Source organism: Rhipicephalus microplus, unplaced genomic scaffold (genome assembly GCF_043290135.1).
Source record: "Rhipicephalus microplus isolate Deutch F79 unplaced genomic scaffold, USDA_Rmic scaffold_123, whole genome shotgun sequence".
Lineage (NCBI taxonomy): Eukaryota > Metazoa > Arthropoda > Arachnida > Ixodida > Ixodidae > Rhipicephalus > Rhipicephalus microplus.
In genome coordinates this window covers 524,234-545,456 of record NW_027464695.1, presented here as the reverse complement: position 1 = coordinate 545,456, position 21,223 = coordinate 524,234, and the positions used below count along the sequence as shown (strand labels likewise).

At 44.9% G+C, this 21,223-nt stretch overlaps 1 protein-coding gene across 3 annotated transcripts in view; it reads left to right on the top strand.

Moving 5' to 3' along the window:
- The first annotated feature begins 2,695 nt into the window (after nt 1-2,695).
- LOC119163544 (Mon2 homolog, regulator of endosome-to-Golgi trafficking) overlaps nt 2,696-21,223 on the top strand; it is a 295,128-nt gene continuing 276,600 nt past the window's right edge. For 2 of the 3 annotated variants that reach the window (XM_075885350.1, XM_075885348.1), the window contains exons 1-8: nt 2,696-2,945; nt 6,370-6,518; nt 7,972-8,035; nt 8,934-9,061; nt 10,771-10,902; nt 17,742-17,874; nt 18,399-18,502; nt 20,581-20,868. In XM_075885350.1, coding sequence (XP_075741465.1) covers nt 6,408-6,518; nt 7,972-8,035; nt 8,934-9,061; nt 10,771-10,902; nt 17,742-17,874; nt 18,399-18,502; nt 20,581-20,868 — 960 coding nt within the window. In that variant the 5' untranslated portion in view covers nt 2,696-2,945; nt 6,370-6,407. Of the gene's footprint in view, nt 2,946-2,995; nt 3,337-6,369; nt 6,519-7,971; nt 8,036-8,933; nt 9,062-10,770; nt 10,903-17,741; nt 17,875-18,398; nt 18,503-20,580; nt 20,869-21,223 lie in introns of those variants that run through there. The other variant, XM_075885349.1, reaches the window with a different exon arrangement.

Genomic DNA, 21,223 nt, shown 5'->3' with positions numbered 1-21,223 from the left:
GTTCTGTAATAGAGTAGTTTCGGCACAGCTTACAGGTCGTCTCGTAGCATTTCATGTTCGTTTGTGGTGCTGAATAATTTTTATTTGAGAGATTCCGAACTCCTTGTTTCGAGGCGGGCGTGATTTGCTCCAAGGTAGTGCGGGGGCGCTGCAGTCGACACCTTAATGTCGCTACCTTCAAAATTATGGAGGGATCTTAGCTTTGCACCAAGCACGGAGGAAGAAATGGTGGCGCCAAGTAATCGGCTGCTCTCCGCTGTCTCCAGTAGCCACTGTACTCCAGTTTCGTGCATTCCGTGACGGTGTTGGGTCACACTTCTTGTTTTTTTTTCCCTCTTTGTGTGTGTCACGTCGCTTTCTGCACACGTGGCATGCTTCCAAAGTCTTCTGAAGACAATTAGACGGCTACAGTAACGAATACAGGTTGAACGACGTAGAAAGCTCTCCGATTGTTGACAATGCGGACACGACCATGCATGTAGGCACACCGAGCTTGTGTGCATGTACTGCGTCTCCCGAGGTTGATTCTACTGTTGCTGCTATCCAGTTCGCCGTAGTTCAAACCTTCCGGACATCATAACATTTTTTTTTTGTACCCAGGCGCACCAGCGAGTACAGGAAAAGCACCGAGAAATGCCACTTCTCTCCGCCATCCGCCCAGCTGTTACTGCAGAAGTGGGAAAGATCCATGGGAAATTTTGGGAAAGACCCGCAATGAACAATGTTCGCTTTCAAGAAAGCGACATCGTCAAGACATATAAGCATATCATAAACGAAAAAAGTCGAAATCGACCTTAAGTTCATAGGCATTGAGGAGTGATGCAGTTCCTTGTTTCCGAACCTCCCATTGCACTTGTCATGAAGCCGCAAGAGAAAGGGTACCTGTACCACAACCAACTGTTGCTGCCTTGCGATCTACCAGAAGAATTCCGGCAACAGGCACCCGCTCCTTCGGAGGACTCCGGCTTTTCTGAGCGATTGAAAAAAAAAAAGTGTGCTTCAACTTCCCTACAAACTAGAGTTCGGCGGTTCTTTATAGGCAGAAAAATGTCCGGTAATAGTTTCTACAATGCAGAATTCAAGAAATATACCTACTGGCACAGAGAAAGGATCGCGTTGCTAAGAAATATTTACAAGGGCTGTATGGACATACGACTGGTGTTAATAGAGGTATGTGTGTCTTGTGTCGTTTATTTAAAGAGAACGCCCCCCCCCCCCCCAGCTTCAAAAAAAAAAAAAAAAAAAACTGAATGGCAAGAACAACCAAGAACAAGGTGAAAATTGCAACCAGCGAATCAAGGAAACGCTTGATCTGTGCTACCGCACTGATAGAGAACAGAAAAAACGAAGTATGCCGGCTGAGTGAAAAAAATCAATAAAATTGAAGACTGCATCCCCAGTGACTCTCGTTGATCTAGTTGAAGATTTACCTAAAGTGTCCATCGTACATTCATCACGCAACAAGCAAAATCACCGAATCGGTATAGGTACACAACAGATCGGCTAATGCTTTGTTTGCTGCTCACAAGGCCGAATCGCTGCAGCAATTCAACGATGCGCTTGTTTGAAATTCTAGCGCTCTTTACTAATGTGCGACAGTGACAAGTGTTCTGTCAATGCACTTATGTTTCCCGATTTTTACAAAATTTGCCTTTTTAATGATCCCAAGTATTATCCACTCATACACACCCATAAACCTGAATACTTCAGGAGAAAAAAAGTGCACTGGTTCATATAGTAGCTGAACAGAGAAATAGCGTCGGCAGACGCGTGTTTTTCGAAATAAAGAAAAGTAGAGCTGTTTCAGTAGGTTTTGAAACGTGGCTAGTGCCTTACAGCAATGGCTTGCTTTCAACTTCCTTTAGGGTACGGCCCGCCGAGGTGCTTATGGCTGCGCAAAGTTAATGTGCACAAGGCCGAAGATCCCTGCGCTAAGCCTCACAAAAGTAGCTTCTAAACGACTAAGCTTGAGCGAGATGAGCCACGGCTTTTACCATTGCTTCTGTGAGACGTGACTGATACAATTTGGCTCTAAATTTTGTTTTTACTACCTGGAAAGAACAAGAAGTTACCGGGTGGCAATGCGGCTCTTTAATCGACAAATGCTCGCCTAGCACCGCGCTTATGCGAGCTATTATTTTTACCAATGGCCAGGAAAGACGCCGCACACACATCTGGGCTTTACGTTATACACCTCGTTCCCAAACAAAGAATTCGCATTGTTGTGTAAACGCTGCTCACCGGCTACGCTGCGGCTAGCTGTAGCAGACGACCCTCGTTTGCTTGGCGCAAAGTTGGATTGCAGCGCCGCGGTGGCGGGATCTGCAGCCTGTCGCCTGCTCCCCGAAGGCGAAGCGGAGAGTTCCGAAGCTGAAAAGTATCTCTAAACGTTGCTTTCACCAGTGTTTGCACGTGTAACTGAAGCAAAAATAATCTAATTATGCCCACTGAAAATTTACTTGGCCTCTAATTTACAGAAAGACGAGCGCAGGTGTAACTTTATTCGTTTCATTATTCGTGCCAGATAAAAAATTGCCCAACACATCTTAAGTGACTGTTATCTCAAAGTCTTTGATACTACGTTTATTACAGGTGTCATATGCTATGCTTTTATGCAAAAAAAAAAAATTTTTATGCACGTCACAGCTGCCGTGTTTGAAAAGTTTTAGTTTTTTAAGGCCCCCGCATGGCGGCATTCCGAGCGCATGTTCGCCGTGCACAGAGGTGCCAACTGGATTTTGTAAATAATGCCTGCAGCTACGCTGATCTGAGTGCCCGCCGGTTTTTTTTGCTTTCCTGATTGACCTTTTAAATGCACTGCGCACCGATGCTCGTCGATCGCTGGATGAGTGCACCTTAGTGTGCGCGGATTAAGCACTGAAGTCTACAAGCAATGCGGGAACGCCCAACGTGATTGACGACCAGTTCCTAGTTGAGCGGTCAAGGTAATTACACCTGTCTTACGTTAATCTCGTTAGCGAAAGACACACAAGAGTGAATACACGTTACTGGACCGCCACGCCAGCCGTACATGAACTTTTTTCCGCTCTATAAAGTGCTGATCAGTGCGAGCGTGCGTTTGATCGTAGCGCTGTCTGCGCGTTGGCACTGCTTATAGCCCGGAGGCCTTATTGCAGCGAACTTCGGTTTCGTCTTGCTCTGAACTGGCCTGCAGTTCCGGTGTTGTAATCTGTCCTAGGCGCTGCTACCTGTCCGCTGAACGTGGCGCAGGTGTACATTGCATCGTGGTCCAAAGATCGGCCCGATCGCTATCAAAAGCTGCGTTTTCCGGCGTACGTGGGCTTTGCCGCCGGCTGTGTAAACTTCAAGGAACAGGTGAGACGACAGCCGATCCTCCTTGCCCCGTGTGGCAGCGCATCTTCGCTAGTGCACGGCCGCGCATCGCCCTGCGAAATAAAACGACCTCCTTTCTTGTTGTCGGGCGCTAATTTTCGCCGAAACTATTGAAAAAAAAAATTGCTGCGATTTACGAACTTCGGTGCAGTGTGACCGACCGACCGAGAGCGGTGGTTTTGGTTTTTCTCGGATTCGCACGCCGTGGCTTTGCAAACGTGTCGAACCGTAGAAAAGGGGCGTGTTTTTGATAACGCCGCTATCAGCGCCTCCAGATGATCCACCGTGCTTTTCGAAAGTCGGCAGCGCCCGACTGTATCGTTGTTCTAGCTCTCGTATCGGATCCGTTCTCATTAAGCTTTCATAAGAATTTAGCACTTCATTAGCGGCTTGCACAGTGAAAAAAAAAGTACATTCATGACTCATCCACTCCGGTTTCAAGGTTTCGGCGTTGATCTGCGTACGTGAAACATTTTTCATTTACAAAGATTGATGAACGCTGCACGCTTTACGATCCAATTCGAAGGCAGCGGCAGTTTCATCGATTCTTACATTCGACGCCCTTGACAATGTGACGGCCGGGCAAGGCACTGCGTCAAGTTTTCGAGTGTCAGATTTAAGTTACCCAGCTACAGCTTGCCTATTAATAACTGCCATCGAAGCCGGCGAGTGTTGCTTCCAGTTTCGGAAATACGAGTGTTTAATTGAACAGCTGATACCAATGCAGATATATTCAGTAGAACTTGACAATTCTGTAGCACTCGCCCGCTGTACAGATTTGTGTCGTTCAAGCTTGGATGCCTTTGCACATGAGGGCATCGTGATGTGAGCAAGTTGCCAAGAAACAATTTCCCATGGGGTTTATACAATAGTAATAACAACAACAATAATAATAAACTAGGTAAATTGTAAGCATTCATTTACCTGCTGTAAACTTTGTCCTTTGTACCTAGCATGTCTTACTAGGTGTCCTTCAAGGCAATAAACTAGCTCTGCTTATCTTGATCAAAGCTGTTTTTGTTATCTACAACTCTATTGTGTTACCTAGAACTCTATCTACAGCGCTATTATTTTCTGCTCCACTTAGCTTGTGCTCCTTTTCAGTGTTACAATGGGAAATTCGTGTCACTATTAAAATTTTTGCGTATGTCCACTGTATGACAACGGTCTCTTGAAGCAATGTTCAACTTTGTGTGTTTTGTGTCGGCTGTATCCAGTCAGAGGCTCAACACCCGTAGGTTTGCCACCACTAAATGCTCGTTTCTTTTCCACCACTTATTTGTTTTGTGCATTGCTTGACCTGCCAACACCAGGTTTCTTTCCTCCTAAATGTTACTGATACGCTACTATAGTGTAATGTGAATTTGTTCTACGTGGAATTATATGCATTTAGTCACATCACGAATGCAAGTTGGGGCTGGTACGATACAAACAGATGTTTTTCGATAGTGGTACCTAACTATTGATGCAGTAATCATGAGATGATGGGGGGAAAAAAGGTAGAGTGAGAAGAATGTCCAGTGCATAAAAGGCTTATCGGCAGTCAAGTGAGAATGCAATGATAGGAAATTAGAAAAGTCGTGTCTAGTAATCTGTCAGCAGCACATCTGCTACATACGGCAGAGTGAAGACGGCTTCGTTTGAAGTTTCTACGTTTTCCGGAGCAGACAAAGGAGCCACTACTCTATTTTTCGTTTGTTAATTCTCGTGCTGACATTATTTTTAAAAAAGAATCTCCATTGGCTAACTTCCTTGAATTGAATTTAGTACTATATGTCAAAGTTCACTGTTGTAAAAGAGAATCCGTCAAACGGTCACGAAGGTAACACATACCAAAATTTCACTTTTTTTTAATAGTTTTTCAGGTAGTGTTCTGTTCTGTGTGTTGCAGAAGTGTACAAATGTTTTGCAACCTTAATAAAGGTATGGGGTCAATGATTTGTCACAGAACGTCTTAGAGACAATGCACAAGTGTAATAAATGGCATCTTGAAATTTATGGGCTGACGTGGCTCGACCTTTACTTAGTGCATTTAGGGTAAAAGCTCCTTGGCTTGGCTTCTGTGATTAGTTTACTGCTTTAAGACAGTGCCGACACAAAAATTTCGTATCTTTTTTTTTTTCTGTGGCAGCAAGTAGCTAATGACCCACTCATCATGGCTGGAAACCTCACCTGTCAGCTCGAATAACTGTCTGCTTGAGTGCACTACGTTTTATTATATAGGGATGTTTTTTAGAGAGCCCAGTTGCAGTGTCACTTTCAGGGAGGACTGATGGAGGCAGGACCAGGTTTGTGTTTTATAAGTACACTTTGCCACTTGACCACACAAAACAGTGCCGTGCGTAGCAGTGTGCACCACGACTGTGAGAGAGTACGCGCAAGCAGCATGGCAGTCAACACAAACTCATGGCATAGCTGGTTATTGGTTGTTTACATTACAGCCGAGTTAATAAAGATATCTAAAGGTGCTGATTTTTTTTTCACTCGATTGTGCATGACAGACTTCAGAAGTTAAACATGTTATAGCTTGTATTTACCTTTGGTATTGCCACACTTGTTCATTTTGTTATACTGATGTGATCAGGCTTCACCCGCACAAACTGTAACCACCTCTCGCTGCAGGACGTGCCACAATGTTAGGAAAACTTCTGTATTATTTTAGAGCATGCTGGTAAAATTGCGTCCATGTCATGATTAGTAAAGTTTATTTTGCAAGCTAACATGAACCTCATTGATAACACTGGAATTTTCGAAAGTTCATGTATAAAAATGACACGTTTCGTTGGCAATCAGGTTATTGATGACTGACGTCCATGCTTGCGGCTTTCACTGCGCTTCAATGTTACTTCTTTAACTACCTTCAAGTTCGCCATTTGAAACTTTCTTCATTACCGGCTGCATTTTCCCCTATTCACCATGACAGCCGTGCGTCCACATGATTCTGTATCAGATGTGATCTTCCTTACGAAATTTCGTGTCAGTGCTAGTTGAGAACCTCTTTAATTGTTGATGCAGTCGGCCCAGGGGCAGCCTTGGTTGAGAAGAACGGGGCCATGGCGATGGGCGAGCGAAGTCTGGCGGAGAAACGCCTTCTAGAAAACCTGCAAAATGATCTGCGGCTGCTCTCCAATGAGGCGAAGAAGAAGCACCCGCCCTTGAAGGAGGTAATAGCGTGCCTTCCACTGTTATTTGATGTGCCAATCAAACAGGATAGTCGGTCGTTAGCGTGCCAGCATTAGTAACGCTGTTATGAGAGAAAAGGGCAGAAAAAAGCTTTATTGAGCATTCCTTCTGTGAAAACAGAAACGCCTAACATAGAAAAAACAAAGAAAGAAAACAACACAAACAGCAAAGCAAGGTTTGTGCAGGTTTCAAATGTATGGCCTTGACCACTGAGACCTGATGTTGCTATAACCTTGTAATACTTAATGTGGTAGTGGAGACTAGATATAAGGAAGTAAGCTCTGTGCAGTGTGTGAATTATTCCTCATGTCTGTCTCGACTAGCGGCCTAGAGCCATATTTAAAGGAGAAAGTAGTACTGACACAATTTTAGGTATCACAAAAGAGACATTTTTCATTTCCATGGTGTACACTATAAACGCTCTCCCCATACCAGAGCCAGGCTGCACGTATAAAATATTTTAATTTGATTTCAAAGTTTTCGTCTCCCAGCATCTCCAAGCCAACCCCACCGCAATGAACATTATCATGACAAGTGAACACACTTCGCTGGGTTTGCAAAATCTGTGTCCTGCTCGCAGCCTACATCGCAGTCATCACTGTTGTAGTCTTTGGATGACAATTCGCTAGTCGTCGTTTACGTGAACGGCGTGTGAGTGGCAGGAAACCGTGAGCTGTTGCTTGTATTTTGTGAGCTGCAGTGTACCTGCGGCACAAGGCTTGTGTGGACTCGTCACTGTGAAACCGCTCCCTTTACACTGAGTCGAACATTGCTGTTTTAAAGTAGCAGTATTAAAAATGTAGTCGATGTGTCAAGCTCTATTGACACTCTCTTTAGGGTTCTCGACACCCATGTTTTTATTTGGAGCAATGACCTGAAAATATTTAAAATTCGTCTGAGTACTCCTTTAATTGCTGTTGCCATTGTGCCATGCATGCCTGTCGATGGAGGGAATAGAACAACCTCTAGGATGTCTTGTGTGCAGGCTCGCTCGTTGAGATGCAGGTTGCGTTTCTATTCTGCTCCAAATGCATGGGCCCCGCTAGCTTGACAACGCGTCTGCATTTTTGTTGAAAAATAGAGAACACCCAGATTTCTAAGACGCATGCACAAAGAGAAAAGAAATTGCGCAAACGTATGCACTAGGGATAGACTGGGTTGCGTGCTGCAATGATACCAAGTGGCGACGCATTGCACCAATTGCTGTATCTAGTGCTGACACAATTTATGCATTGCTTCACTGTTTGATAGCGTGGCTGATGAATGGCACGCCATATGCAAATGGCACACCAGCACCAACCAACATCTGTAATAATAGCAGTAGCATTTTCTTTGTTCAGTTCAAATCCAATATTTCAGCTACATATAAATTTTAAAGTTTTACCTCGTTCTCATCAGCAAGCCATTTACCTGCAAAACTGGTTTCTTTTACAGGCGGCGGAGTCTGGAATCATCAAAGTTCGGAATGCGGCATCCAAGCACCATGACCTCAGGCTTGGTATGTGATCACGCAGCCTTTCAACCGAGCTTCAGGGTATACCTGAGCTGTCATTAAATTTTCAGTGACTGTCATGACTATGAAGTCTGGAAGGATTGACACAAGATAGAACTTTGAACAGTTGCTAGTGAAAACAGTGATGTGAAAGTGAAATTCATAACTTTGTCACAACGAGTCATCTGTATCATTAGCTTAGTTAATTGCATGTATCTCAAGTGGACAATGTATAGATCGTCGTATATGGTTGCTTTTTACAGATAGTGTCAAGTACACGGTACCATCAATTACGCTACGACCACTCTTCTAGCTTAAATGATAGCATGATGCACACCTCACACACATGAATTTGGCCGTCGTCTGTGGGAAAGGCTATTGCCTATTCAGTCTTCATGAATAATATAATTCTAAATGTAATTTTAACAAATTTAGTTGCCTTTATGAGTATCTGTTTTCTTTGACTATGGTTTTACGATATATATAAAAACAGTAGTGCCTTTAAATGCAACCAATTGTTCTTGTTCAGTGACAATAATAGTTTTTTTATTAAAACTATCTAAGAATGGAACCAGAAACACTGATCTCTCCAACTAATGTTGCCAGAGTTATCTGCGATGAACTCTCAATTTCACTAATGTAGCTGTTCATTGTGGACGTATTTGTTGATATAAGTGTCGAAACTGTTGAGTCTTTTAATGCATTAGCATTTGGAGGAACGCTGAAGGACAGTAAAATATTCGAGTTTCTGTGAATTGTACCGTATGCACTTGCATAACTCCTTAGTGTTCCTTAACATTGGGTAGCATTTGCTGTCAAAGTAATTGAAAGTAACTAGGCATAGTCAAAGGTAATGGGAATGAGTTTTTCATTTACTGCTACATTTCCACTGAATTTCGTGCAGCCCTGCTTTCCGAGAGCCCGGAGATCTTGGAGCCCTTCTTCCTTGGCTGTGATACGAGGAACCCGAAAATTGTTCAGATCTGCCTGTCTGCCATCCAGAAATTGATCACTTTTGAAGCAGTCTCATTGGTGAGTTGAGTCTTGTGAATTGGGATGTTTGATACCAAGGAAATCTAACTGAATGAAAGTAGTGGTTATAGACTGTGCCATAACATCTGGGGTATTAATTAAAGAGATAACATTGCAAGAACTGCAGTGGTGAATGGGCGGCTATGGTGCCCACGTGGAGGCGGAATGTCAAAGTGCCCGTGTATCGGGATTTAGGGGCACTTTTGAGAACCCGCGTGCCTTGTAGTTGTTCCATGCTCTGTGAGCCGTGGTGCTGTAGCAGTTGCGGCGCTCGACTGCTGAACAGAAGGTCGTGGGTTCGAATCCTGGAACCATTGATCGGGATTTAAGTGGAACTGAATCGCTAGAGACTTGTGTACTGTGCAATGTCAGTAAGGAACACCAGCAGGTGTTCGAAATTTCCGGAGCTTTCCGCTACAGTGTCCCTCTCAACAATGTGTTTAAACTTGCGCCGATATTCGAATTATTTGAATATTCGAACCAACAATGCAGAAAATTTAAATTATTTAAGATATTGAAGTATTCGAGACGGAACGAATAGATGCATATTAATGTGAATGTAACATCTTGTAAAGGTGGTTTCACTGCAGTGGAGTTGTGCTATGCCATGAAAGCACTTGTTTAAGGGTATGTAGTTTGCATGTAACCTTTTGTAAAAGTGGTTTCACTGTGGGAAAGTGGTGCCGAGACGTGGAAACATGCACCCAGTAAAAATTCGCACTGCCGCGAAACCCTACTTCAAGGTTAAATGAACATACTGTTCTCACATTGCTTTACTTTACAAGTTTAAAAGCTAATTTAAAATGCACATTTTAACACTTTTTAAAACTTGATGTATTTTACAGGCATCACTTGTGTTCTACCGAAAGTCAAATCCTGCTACTATTAAAAATTGTTTTCACTTTCTTCAATGCAAAAAGAATGGCTTTAACACAAGCCTTTCTTCAATTTTAATAAAGTAGTGTGCAGGTTAGTTCGGTCATCACAAATATGTCCATTTTCTTTATAATATGTGATATATATACCATTAGAATTCTATTGCTAGTTATTTGACCAAATACACTATTAGCTTCGAACCTAAAATTGGCTATTCGCACAAGCCTACGTGTATTGGTTTTGGGACGTTAAACCCCCATTATTATTATGGTTTTGATTCGTGCAAAGTGTGATCTCTTTGTCATGCGTTCATGTGTTTTTTTCAGCTTGTTTATTGTTCTTCCGTGATCTACAACGAAACCTCGTTGAAACATTCCTGTTTTGTATGATTTCTTGGTTTTCAGCATTCGAAATATCATTATCAAGTGAATCTAGGCAAGGCTTTAAAAGTGAATTCCGATTGTATATTTTCCGGGATGGTATGCTTTTTTTTCCTTGTTTTTAAATAATGATGATAATGATATGTGGGGTGCAACGTCCCAAAACCACCATATGATTATGAGAGGCGCTGTAGTAGAGGTCTCCGGAAACTTCAACCACCTGGGGTTCTTTAACGTGCGCCCAAATCTGAGCACACGGGCCTGCAACATTTCTGCCTCCATCAGAAATGCAGCCGCCGCAGCCGGGATTCGATCCCGTGACCTGCGAGTCAGCAGCCGAGTAGCTTAGCCACTAGACCACCGCGGCGGGGCTTGTTCTTGAAGTATGTATGGACGAGGTTCTGCTGTAGTTTTTAAAGGCTGTTGTGGTCTCAAGTGGCAACCCTTTTACAGACGGCAGCTGTGAACATCATCACCTGCCTCTGGAATCTCATGGAGAGCGGGATCGAGGAACTGAAACTCCTGCAGACTGTCACACTCTTGCTCACGGCCAACACAGTCGTACAGGGTGACGCACTAGCCAAGGTGAGGCCTTAGTTGTATCAGCATTAGTGTGGTTAAAGTTGCGTGGCATGTTTTGTTACTGCATTGAGACAGAGCTTTCTTACAAACCGTTTTTGGACATTGTTGTCCACGACTGATGCTCAGCACTGCCAATGCCCTGCCGTGTGGCTTGCTTTTGGGTAACAACAAATTTGTGTGCCTGATGATGATGAAATCAGACCCCGTCTTACCCCGTCTTGCATGCGCAAGACGGGGTAAGTTGTAGATCATTGGAAAAGGCCTTCATCCTTTCGTGGGCATACACTCGGACCTCATTGTAACAAAGTTGCATCTCACACGAAAATGAGTTCGTTATATCTGGAAATTCGTTTTAAATGTGTATTCCTAGCCCTATAGCTCTACACTCAAACCGATATTTTGTTATATCCAGGTTCGAGTGTAGAATAGGCTGGTGATGCAGTTGCTACTGATGATGACAGTGTTGGGATAAGTCATTGTCACGGACGGCCATTTTTGGCGACACCACGTCACGGCAATTAACGGGCGCCGTACTCCCCGACTGACCGTGAGAAACGGCGGCGCATGAAAGGGAGCCGAGAAGTGCAAAATGGGGTGCTCTTCTTAGAACGTCGCCGCGGACGGTTAATCCTTTTGTAACTGTGGCGGCGTCTGCAAGGTCGTAGAAGGCCGCGGTATACCCCGAACAAGGATTAGACTACGAGACACACCGGCTGGGAGCCAAACGTTTGACCAATCCCACGGGGAAAAGCGTGGGAAACGCTCTGGTGGCCAAGCCGTATGACAACAACCCGACAGGTTGTCACTCTCGCTAGTTGCGGGCCCTCTCTCAATTAAAAAGGGGTGGGGTCAAAATATTTTTGGGGCGGAGTTTCCGTCAACTAAACGCACATGATTGGACCCATGTAGAGGTCTCTTGTCCCCAAGGAAGAGAGCAAGGAGACACGAGGGGGATTTAAGCGCAGGATTTTGCCCTGCTAGGCAGACTAGTCGCTGACCAAGATGGTGTAGAAACAGATCAACAAGCATCTCTTCTAGAAGTTTTTAGTGTGGCTCTGTATCGGCTGGCCACCTAAACTTAGCCGTTCGTCTAGTTGTGACGCGATATTAACGTCTGCAACGTAGACATCGGGACTTCGCCTCGAGTTAGCTCAACCTGCTCGAAGTCACTTGCAAGCACTAGCCTCCCGGAGCCACCAGCGTTGCAACACCGCCGACATCGCAGTCGTGCCAGAACTCTCTTCGACTTCTCGCATCCGATCGTCGGGGACACAACGCTGCCGGTCATCACACGTATGCCTTCACCTGTTTATATCTTCGAACTTTCTCATCCGTAGTTCTATTGTTGTTAGTTTGTGTAGTTTGTAATAGTTCTCTCTCGTAAGCTGATCTATTGTTTCTGTTATATATTTCCTTAGTTGTATCAAGTGTTGATGTATTTTGTTAGTTGTATTGAAGTGTTGTATTAGATTCCGTGTGCTGCAATATTACTAGAGTAAAGTTGTTTTGTTTTCTCACGTCTCTGATCTCTTCACTGTCTCTGCTTGCGTACGGAACGAACCAACCTGCTGTCATTCCCGTCGCCGACTTCGCGCTGGCGACGCTAGAGTGGCAGCTTGTAACAAAACTGGCGGCCGCGAGACAGGACGTTCCGTACAAGAGTAAGACAGTGAGGGGTGAACGAGAACCGTGTGGACAGCGTGGTGATAGAGCCGCACAGTTGAAGCGGTTGCATCCTGCAATAATTGCGCTGTTTTTATAGTGGCATTATAGTGACAGTTTGCAGTATGGAGTGTAGGGATTTTGATAAGTGGATCGCGTACGGTAAACAGTTAGGCCTCGAGGGCGCCGAACTGAGACAATGGATTAAGGAGCAGCAGGAACAGGCGCAGGCCAGAGAAAAGCGGGCACTGGCCCGAGAGGAAAAAGAAAGGGAGAGAGAACGCGAAAAAAAGGAAAGAGAGCGCAAAGAAAGGGCGAAAGAACGAGAAGCGGCAAGTGAAGCGGCAAGGGAAGCCGGAGAACGGGAAGTGCAGTTACTGCAATTAAAGATTCGCCTCAGTGAGGGTAGCAGGGTTAGCCGATCCAGCAGTGAGCACGGCGATGCCGGCGAGAAACTGTCATTTGAGCGAGACACATGGTGTCAAGGGCTACTCACGGTTCTGCCTTGCGAGGCAAATGAAGCTGTTGCGCGACTCAGTCAGCAGAACGCGAACAACGAGGTAGTTAAGGCAGAGATGCTCCGGATATTCGGAACGTCTGTCTGGACAAAAGAAGAGCAGCTCAGACAAGAGTCTGAAAGAAAGCGCGAAACAGAAAGACAACAGTCTGAAAGCGAGGCGCGTCGGAAAGCGATGAACGTTAAAGTGTGGCAGGAAGTGCTAGAACCAGAGATCGTGCCAGAAAAGTGCCCGCGTATTCTAGAATGCATCAAGGTAGAGTATGCTGAGAACAAGGCCTTGGCCGGTTTGGAGGTAGAGACAATGTCGAAAGACGCTTCTTGCATGGATGAGAAGAGTGCCAGCAGCCCTAATGGGCCCAGCAAGATGCTGGAAACCTCCTTCGTGCCTCAAGAGTACGTTTCGACATCGTCAAATGTAGGCATGATTAGCACAGTGGCGAATCAGAGCGAGGACACGACGGTTCAGGAATGCAGCGATGCCGTCGGAGAGGGCCCAGTTAATGGCTTCATCAATGTTGACAAAGCTAATTTGGCCCTACAGTCCATCGTGATGCAGAGTTCAATAAGCGTCATCGGGAGGGAAGACCTAGCACCAGCTCCAACGAGCTTCCCAACTTTTGAGGTCGCGAAGCGACATGATGATGACATGGAGGGAAAGGAGGTACGCAAACATCGCCGAAAATGAAAGAAGAGGAAGCGTACCACACTGCGTGAGCCTAGGGCTGGTCCCACTCCGTCCCGACAGAGACGAAAGGCTAGGCCGTTAATCCGTTTCAAGAAACGTCAATGGTGGCGTTCATGGGGGCACAAGCGGCGAGCCAGGTGTAGAGGGGGAAAAGGAGGTGCGTCACCCGAACGAAACGCGCGGTTCATTTCGACGACTTCGGGAAAGCGGCCTTGCCCGAAGGTTCAAAGTCGAAAAGGCACAACGGCTAAGTACTGCGTGGGGGCGACCACAAAGACATTATTACCCAGGCTTCCCCCCTGTTTCTGGCGTCCCTTGCACATTTCTGAGGGGAGCCGACCGAAATTCAGAATGAGGCGTGACAGCAGGACACAGCCTGGCGTTCGTGCTTTTTGTAACCTCTGGCGTGCTCGAAAGCCGCCGGGAACGCAACCCCATCGTGTGCGATTCAAGCGAATCTAATTGAGAAAAGGGGGTGGTCAGTTTGAAGAATTGTTGCACGTGCGTGCTAAGTATGGTTGCTTTGCAGATGCAGACTTCAGTCATAATTTTTGCAAGTTACGTGATGCGGTGTAAGTTGTTCAGAAGGGAAACCGCCGAGCCAAAGGCTGAAAGTAGCCTCGAATTAGTTTAATCATGAGTGCGAAAATTTGCCTAAGGTAAAAACCGAGAAAATGTGTCATTTTTCTAGTTGTTTCAAAGGTTTAGTGTGGCATCGTATGCCTCCACTGCCATGGGGATGTGGCATGAATGAGCTTTTGAGGAAGATGTTAGCATAAACCGAATGATCTCGTAAATTGATTAAGATTGGCGTGACCCGGTACAGTTGTCGTTGCGCGCATTGAGACTTGAGGTCTATGAGCATGTTTTTTTTCCTTCCGTCGGTTGTTTTCTGTTTGTATGTACGTATTTCATTGTATAAGAAGTGTATTTTAAGTTATTTTCTTATTGCGTGGTGCGTTGGTTGTTTTTACTTGCTGTAATGCACATTGAAGGATTGCACTACAGTAGAGGAGTGCATCTGTTCCGTTTTGTTTCGTAGTATACATTCGTGCAGTGTATTCTGTATTGATGGCTGCCGTACACGGCTATTTTCTCTTCTTGTTTGTATGGCGCATTGATATTGTTGCGTGTAACTGAAGCTGGTACTCTAACGATTGTTTGTTTTTCCTTTTGTTGGTACTTTGATGCACTCTGCCTATTTATGTTGTGTATGAGAGGGACAGCCCTCATGTCTCCCTTATTGGTGGTGTTTTGTTCCTTGTTGTCGAAAAATTCCCCTCCGTGTCAACAAATGTTATGAATAACATTCTGAAAGTGGGGGGCAATGTCACGGACGGCCATTTTTGGCGACACCGCGTCACGGCAATTAACGGGCGCCGTACTCCCCGACTGACCGTGAGAAACGGCGGCGCATGAAAGGGAGCCGAGAAGTGCAAAATGGGGTGCTCTTCTTAGAACGTCGCCGCCGACGGTTAATCCCTTTGTAACTGTGGCGGCGTCTGCAAGGTCGTAGAAGGCCGCGGTATACCCCGAACAAGGATTAGACTACGAGACACACCGGCTGGGAGCCAAACGTTTCACCGTTCCCACGGGGAAAAGCGTGGGAAACGCTCTGGTGGCCAAGCCGTATGACAACAACCCGACAGGTTGTCACTCTCGCTAGTTGCGGGCCCTCTCTCAATTAAAAAGGAGTGGGGTCAAAATATTTTTGGGGTGGAGTTTCCGTCAACTAAACGCACATGATTGGACCCATGTAGAGGTCTCTTGTCCCCAAGGAAGAGAGCGAGGAGACACGAGGGGGATTTAAGCGCAGGATTTTGCCCTGCTAGGCAGACTAGTCGCTGACCAAGATGGTGTAGAAACAGATCAACAAGCATCTCTTCTAGAAGTTTTTAGTGTGGCTCTGTATCGGCTGGCCACCTAAACTTAGCCGTTCGTCTAGTTGTGACGCGATATTAACGTCTGCAACGTAGACATCGGGACTTCGCCTCGAGTTAGCTCAACCTGCTCGAAGTCACCTGCAAGCACTAGCCTCCCGGAGCCACCAGCGTTGCAACACCGCCGACATCGCAGTCGTGCCAGAACTCTCTTCGACTTCTCGCATCTGATCGTCGGGGACACAATGCTGCCGGTCATCACACGTATGCCTTCACCTGTTTATATCTTCGAACTTTCTCATCCGTAGTTCTATTGTTGTTAGTTTGTGTAGTTTGTAATAGTTCTCTCTCGTAAGCTGATCTATTGTTTCTGTTATATATTTCTTTAGTTGTATCAAGTGTTGATGTATTTTGTTAGTTGTATTGAAGTGTTGTATTAGATTCCGTGTGCTGCAATATTACTAGAGTAAAGTTGTTTTGTTTTCTCACGTCTCTGATCTCTTCACTGTCTCTGCTTGCGTACGGAACGAACCAACCTGCTGTCATTCCCGTCGCCGACTTCGCGCTGGCGACGCTAGAGTGGCAGCTTGTAACAGTCATGGTCTCCTGTTGTGACAGCTTCTGTAATCATTAGGCAATGAAGGTGGGCGCATTTCTCTTGTGCCAATGGCAAGCAGTGTTTCTAGACGCACGTTTGTGTTGTGTCTTGTAGCAGGAGGTTTCCTGTAAAAGAATCATTTCGCATAGTTTCCAACAAGTGCGCTGAACCTTTACGGCTTTTCAAAATGCCTCTTTTATGTAGGTGTGAACAGATTCTAAAGTTATTGCTTGTGAAGTACATATAACATGGTTTGACCTTTTAGAGGGCACTTGTTAGAGATTTATTAGTTACTTTCTCGGAGAACCACTTGTCTCTGCAATTAATTAGAAAGACTGACTGGATACACGTCTACTTATTTGTTTTGAGGGCAAATGTTGTAATTTTAAAGTGAAACCAAGCACTAGTTAAGTCATGTTCACTTATAATAGACTTCAAGACTATTACCACTTCATCGATTTCGCAGTTTTATTTCTAGTTGTGGGAAAACATTATTGAACCTTGATTTAACGAAATCCCACAAATGAGTTTGTTAAATCGGGAACTTTCATGATTGAGAATGGCATTTGTCGATCCTTCCAGGTTTAAAATTATGTTGCATCAAGTTGCAAAAGCTACCACGTCAGCGTATTTGCTATTAACTCACCTGCGTGCTTAAATAGTGAGCAGGTTAGAGTTAATGCATGCTCTCCCCGTCTGGTGAAACAGGCCCAAAGTCCGGAAAGAAATGTGCATTCTGTTGTTCTGCGCAGTTCGGTGTTTAGTTTCATAAGAACCGAAACGAGAATGCTTCCGCTGTGTCGATTGCACCCCTCCTACGCTGGCAGCACACTGCCAGATTGTGTAGACATGATAAACTTTTAAAACCTTCTTTTCTTGTGCATATTTTTTTCCTGTATGCTTGATTAAGTCAGGTTTGACAGCGAGGTTTGTGTGGTTATTTCGAGTTTGTGAAAGCGTTAAGCCTACGGGCAACTGCGATAGGAATCCAGATTTGTTTGTGAAATCAGATAATTCGTAAAATCTGGTTTCACCTTCCACTGTAGTAACACTCTGTATTTACAGTTTGAAAGTACCACAAACCTCTCACTGCCAATGCGCTGGATGACACTTTTGATTGATATGTGGGGTTTACGTCCTAAAACCACGATATAATTATGAGAGACGCCGTAGTGGAGGGCTCCGGAAATTTTGACCACCTGGGGTTCTTTAACGTGCACCCAAATCTGAGCACACGAGCCTACAACATTTTCGCCTCTATTGAAAATGCAGCTGCCACAGCCAGAATTCGATCTCGTGACCTGCGGGTCAGCAGCCGAGTACCTTAGCCACTAGACCACCACAGTGGGGCTGGATGACACTTTCAGCTATCTGTAAAACATGAATGCTCATCTGGATGACACTTTTAGTGATCTGTAAAACTTGAATGCTCATCCCACGCGTGTTGCCATAAACTGAATGCCTGAGTTTTCTGTTTCTTGTACTTACTTCGTCCAGGCCATCGTGCTGTGCTTTAGGTTGCACTTCACTAAGAACAGCACCACCAACAACACTGCATCGGCGACCGTCCGCCAATTGGTCTCCGCTGTTTTCGAGCGTGTCCAGGCCGAAGATGCAGCATTGGCAGATGGTCAGTGAATATCCTGGTAACATCATGCATTGATTGCCCGAAATTGTAGTTGGCACACTCGATCGATTGATGGATCGATCGATTAATTAATCAGTCAATCAATCAATCAAACAACCAACCAACCAACCAACCAACTTTGGTTACTTGTATTCTGCAAATTTCAGAATTGAGGCTCATTGATCTGATCTTGAAAATTTAGCTGGTACAATCAATCAATCAATCAGTTTTGGTTACTCATGGTACTTGCTCTCCACAAATTTCGGAATTGGGGCTCATTGATTTGATCTTGAAATTTTAGTTGGTACAATCAATCAATCAACTTAGGTTACCCATATTTGTTTTTCATGAGTTTAGCTTAGATAAGAATCATGGGTTTAACTTAGATAAGAATCTTTTGATGTCACATAATGTGCTTCTCAAGATTGTAATCCTTAGCTCTGTAGAATTTCTTCTTTTTTTTTCAGCATTCAGAAAACACACTGAGCATGACGTGACCCAAGGTTTTTTATGCTGTGATCTTGCAGTGGTGAAAACGGAGGAAGTCAACTTGGAAGAACTGAAGACTGGTAGCCGTTGCCCTCCAAAGTCCTTGCAACCATGTGCAGCGGATGCCTTTCTTCTGTTCCAAGTAAGACAAGTCTTTCTCTTTATTTGGATAAGAATGATGCATTCCATTGCAGTCACATTGTCGCTGTTGTATTGTGTTTATTAGCACGCTACCCTCTTCCCTCTTGAATGACCTAGTGCGTAGCGCTTTATTGAAAGAAGTCACAGTTTTGCCAAAAGGGCAAAGCAATGAATGCAATAGCAACATATTCGAATGTTTTTACGAAGCAAGGCCAGCATTTGTAGGAGCAATGTAATTGTAGTAAACATGCGCCTGCTAAGTAACCAAGCTTCCTAAGGTGCGGACACAGTGACAAATTGCAATGTTATACGAAGTGAGGCTGGCAGTCAACTCATTTAGATCCGATCTCACGTAACTCTACAAAATGCTGGGGTAAGAGGAAACTGCCACTTCATGTATACTTTTGGCACCGTTTTTTTCTAGTTGAGAGCGCAGCCCGTAGAAGCTCCCTCCTGCTGTGGGGGCACAAGCCGCGATAGCGCGGCAAATGTAAGTGCCCCCCCCCCCCCCCTTCCTTGTTCGCTCACGAGGTAAGCGCACGTGCAGACGACCCCGACCGAAAAAGTGATGTTCGCTCCGCAGAAAGAGAAGGTTAGCGCATCCTTCCACGTATTTGTATATACATACATATATGTGAATTATGGCGGCGACGACTACGACGGCAAAATTCAGCCCAGACTGTTCATATGAGTGCTATTACGATAAAACTTAATACAGATGTATGGATAAGTAACTAAATTATTAACCAAATAAAGCTGCTTTTCACATACACTATGGCAGAAGAGCGTATTTTCAGAATTCGCTTTGTAAGTAAAGAGGGACCATGTAAATGGTTCGTAAGCTCAGGCAGGGTGTGCTTCTCATAGATATAGCACACACACATTGAATATAATTATTGTTTTCAATATTTTGCAGACCTTTTTAATTTGAACGGGAGCGGTGCACAAAATATGCTGTACAGTTACAATGGTGTTTCAAACAGAAACGGATTAACGTAATCAAAAGAAAATTCTTTATAGAGTATATTGGGAACAACAGTGTACAGTATACATTGTTCAGCTCACCTGCGAGAACACTGGGTGTGCACGTGTGCAACAAGTGTAGAGCAGTGATGAACAGAGTTTCACAAAGTGTTGTGAAAAAAAAAAAAAAAAAAGGTACACTCCAAATGAACAGTCGGGCTGTGGTCGATCATTGCGGCTTGAAATCTTGCCCACTTTTTCTTTTCCTTCGCCCGGAAGTGGTGCAAATTGTCAAAGCCAGCCAGCCAGCCATTGTTCGTGGTGGGCCGATCAGGTTCGTATAGGTAATTTGGTAGTTAGTAAGGTGGTAGCGAGGAAGTTTCATTTCTCATGGAAACACCACAACTTAAATAGATATTTTGAGGATTGGCTTTGCAAGGAAAGAGTGACGGTTTAAGTGGTCCAAGAGCTCGGGCAGGTTGGGGTTCACAGAAGACAAAGTGCACAATTAACTACACTCATTTTAAGGATTACGAGATGACGCAAGTGTGCTGGTGAAGGAGGGGAACAATACGTGCGTGTGCATGCAACAAGCGTAGAGGGGTGATGAACAGAGTTCCACGTAGGGTTGAGAAAAAGAACTCACAGGGTTCCTTATGCATTCACCTACGATGACTCAAAGGAGATAGTAGTTTTCATCCTTTTCTTCTCACTGGATTGTATTTATTTCCCCGGCACCGAAAATATTTCTGCACGTAGTGTGGTTTTGCACTGCCCACAATATTGAAGCCAATGCAAGTTTTCCGTACCCCACTTGCTTCCGGAATCGGCCCACCTATGACCAAGTGACAATGCCACATGGTGACGACATCATGTGGTGTCACATTTTGTGACGTTACTGTGACGTTACTGTGATGTCACAATGATGTTATTAGATGATGCTATCATATGATGGTTATTTTTTGCATCGCTCGTGTTGGTGCCGACAACAAATTGCCGCTCGTCACTTGGCATCGTGTGCTTCCACTTCAAATAGAATGTTTGAGATGAACGTGTTGGCTATCGGTCGATTGTCATAGCTTCCGACTCTGTTTTCGCTCTCTTCTCCGTCACCAGGACCTGGTGCAGATGGTGAATGCCGACCAGCCGCTGTGGCTGGTGGGTCTGACCGAGATGACCCGCACGCTGGGCCTGGAGCTGGTCGAATCCATCCTGGCGTCGTTTCCGGAAGCGTTCCTGCGACACCCGGAGTTCCGATTTCTGCTCAAGGAGCGTGTTTGTCCCCTGGTCATCAAGTTGTTCTCGCCCAATGCCCGGCAGGCACCCGACCGGCCCTTCTTTCCCATCTCCATGCGTCTGGTGCGAGTCGTCTCCGTCCTCATTCACCGATTTTACGGGACCCTGGTGAGCTGCCTTTCACATTATGGCGAGGCCGTATTTGATTTTTGTTGTGTTACATGCTAAAGAGCCACATTAGATCAGTTTAGATGGATAAATTACTCCTTGAGAATGGTATTGTCATACTTATGATTATTACTGTACAGTTCAGACCGCTTACAATGTAACCACTTATAGTGCATGGCTTGTTATGACGCAGTCTTTTTTTTAAATCTCGTTCACCCTCCCATAGAAACCCTTGTATAAGCATACTGCTTATTGTGCAGTCCCTCAAAGTGAATGGCCGATTATAACGCGTTTGCTAGAAAATCTTTCTGACAAACGCAGTAGCGGGTGCAATTCTCAAAAAAGATGCGCCGCT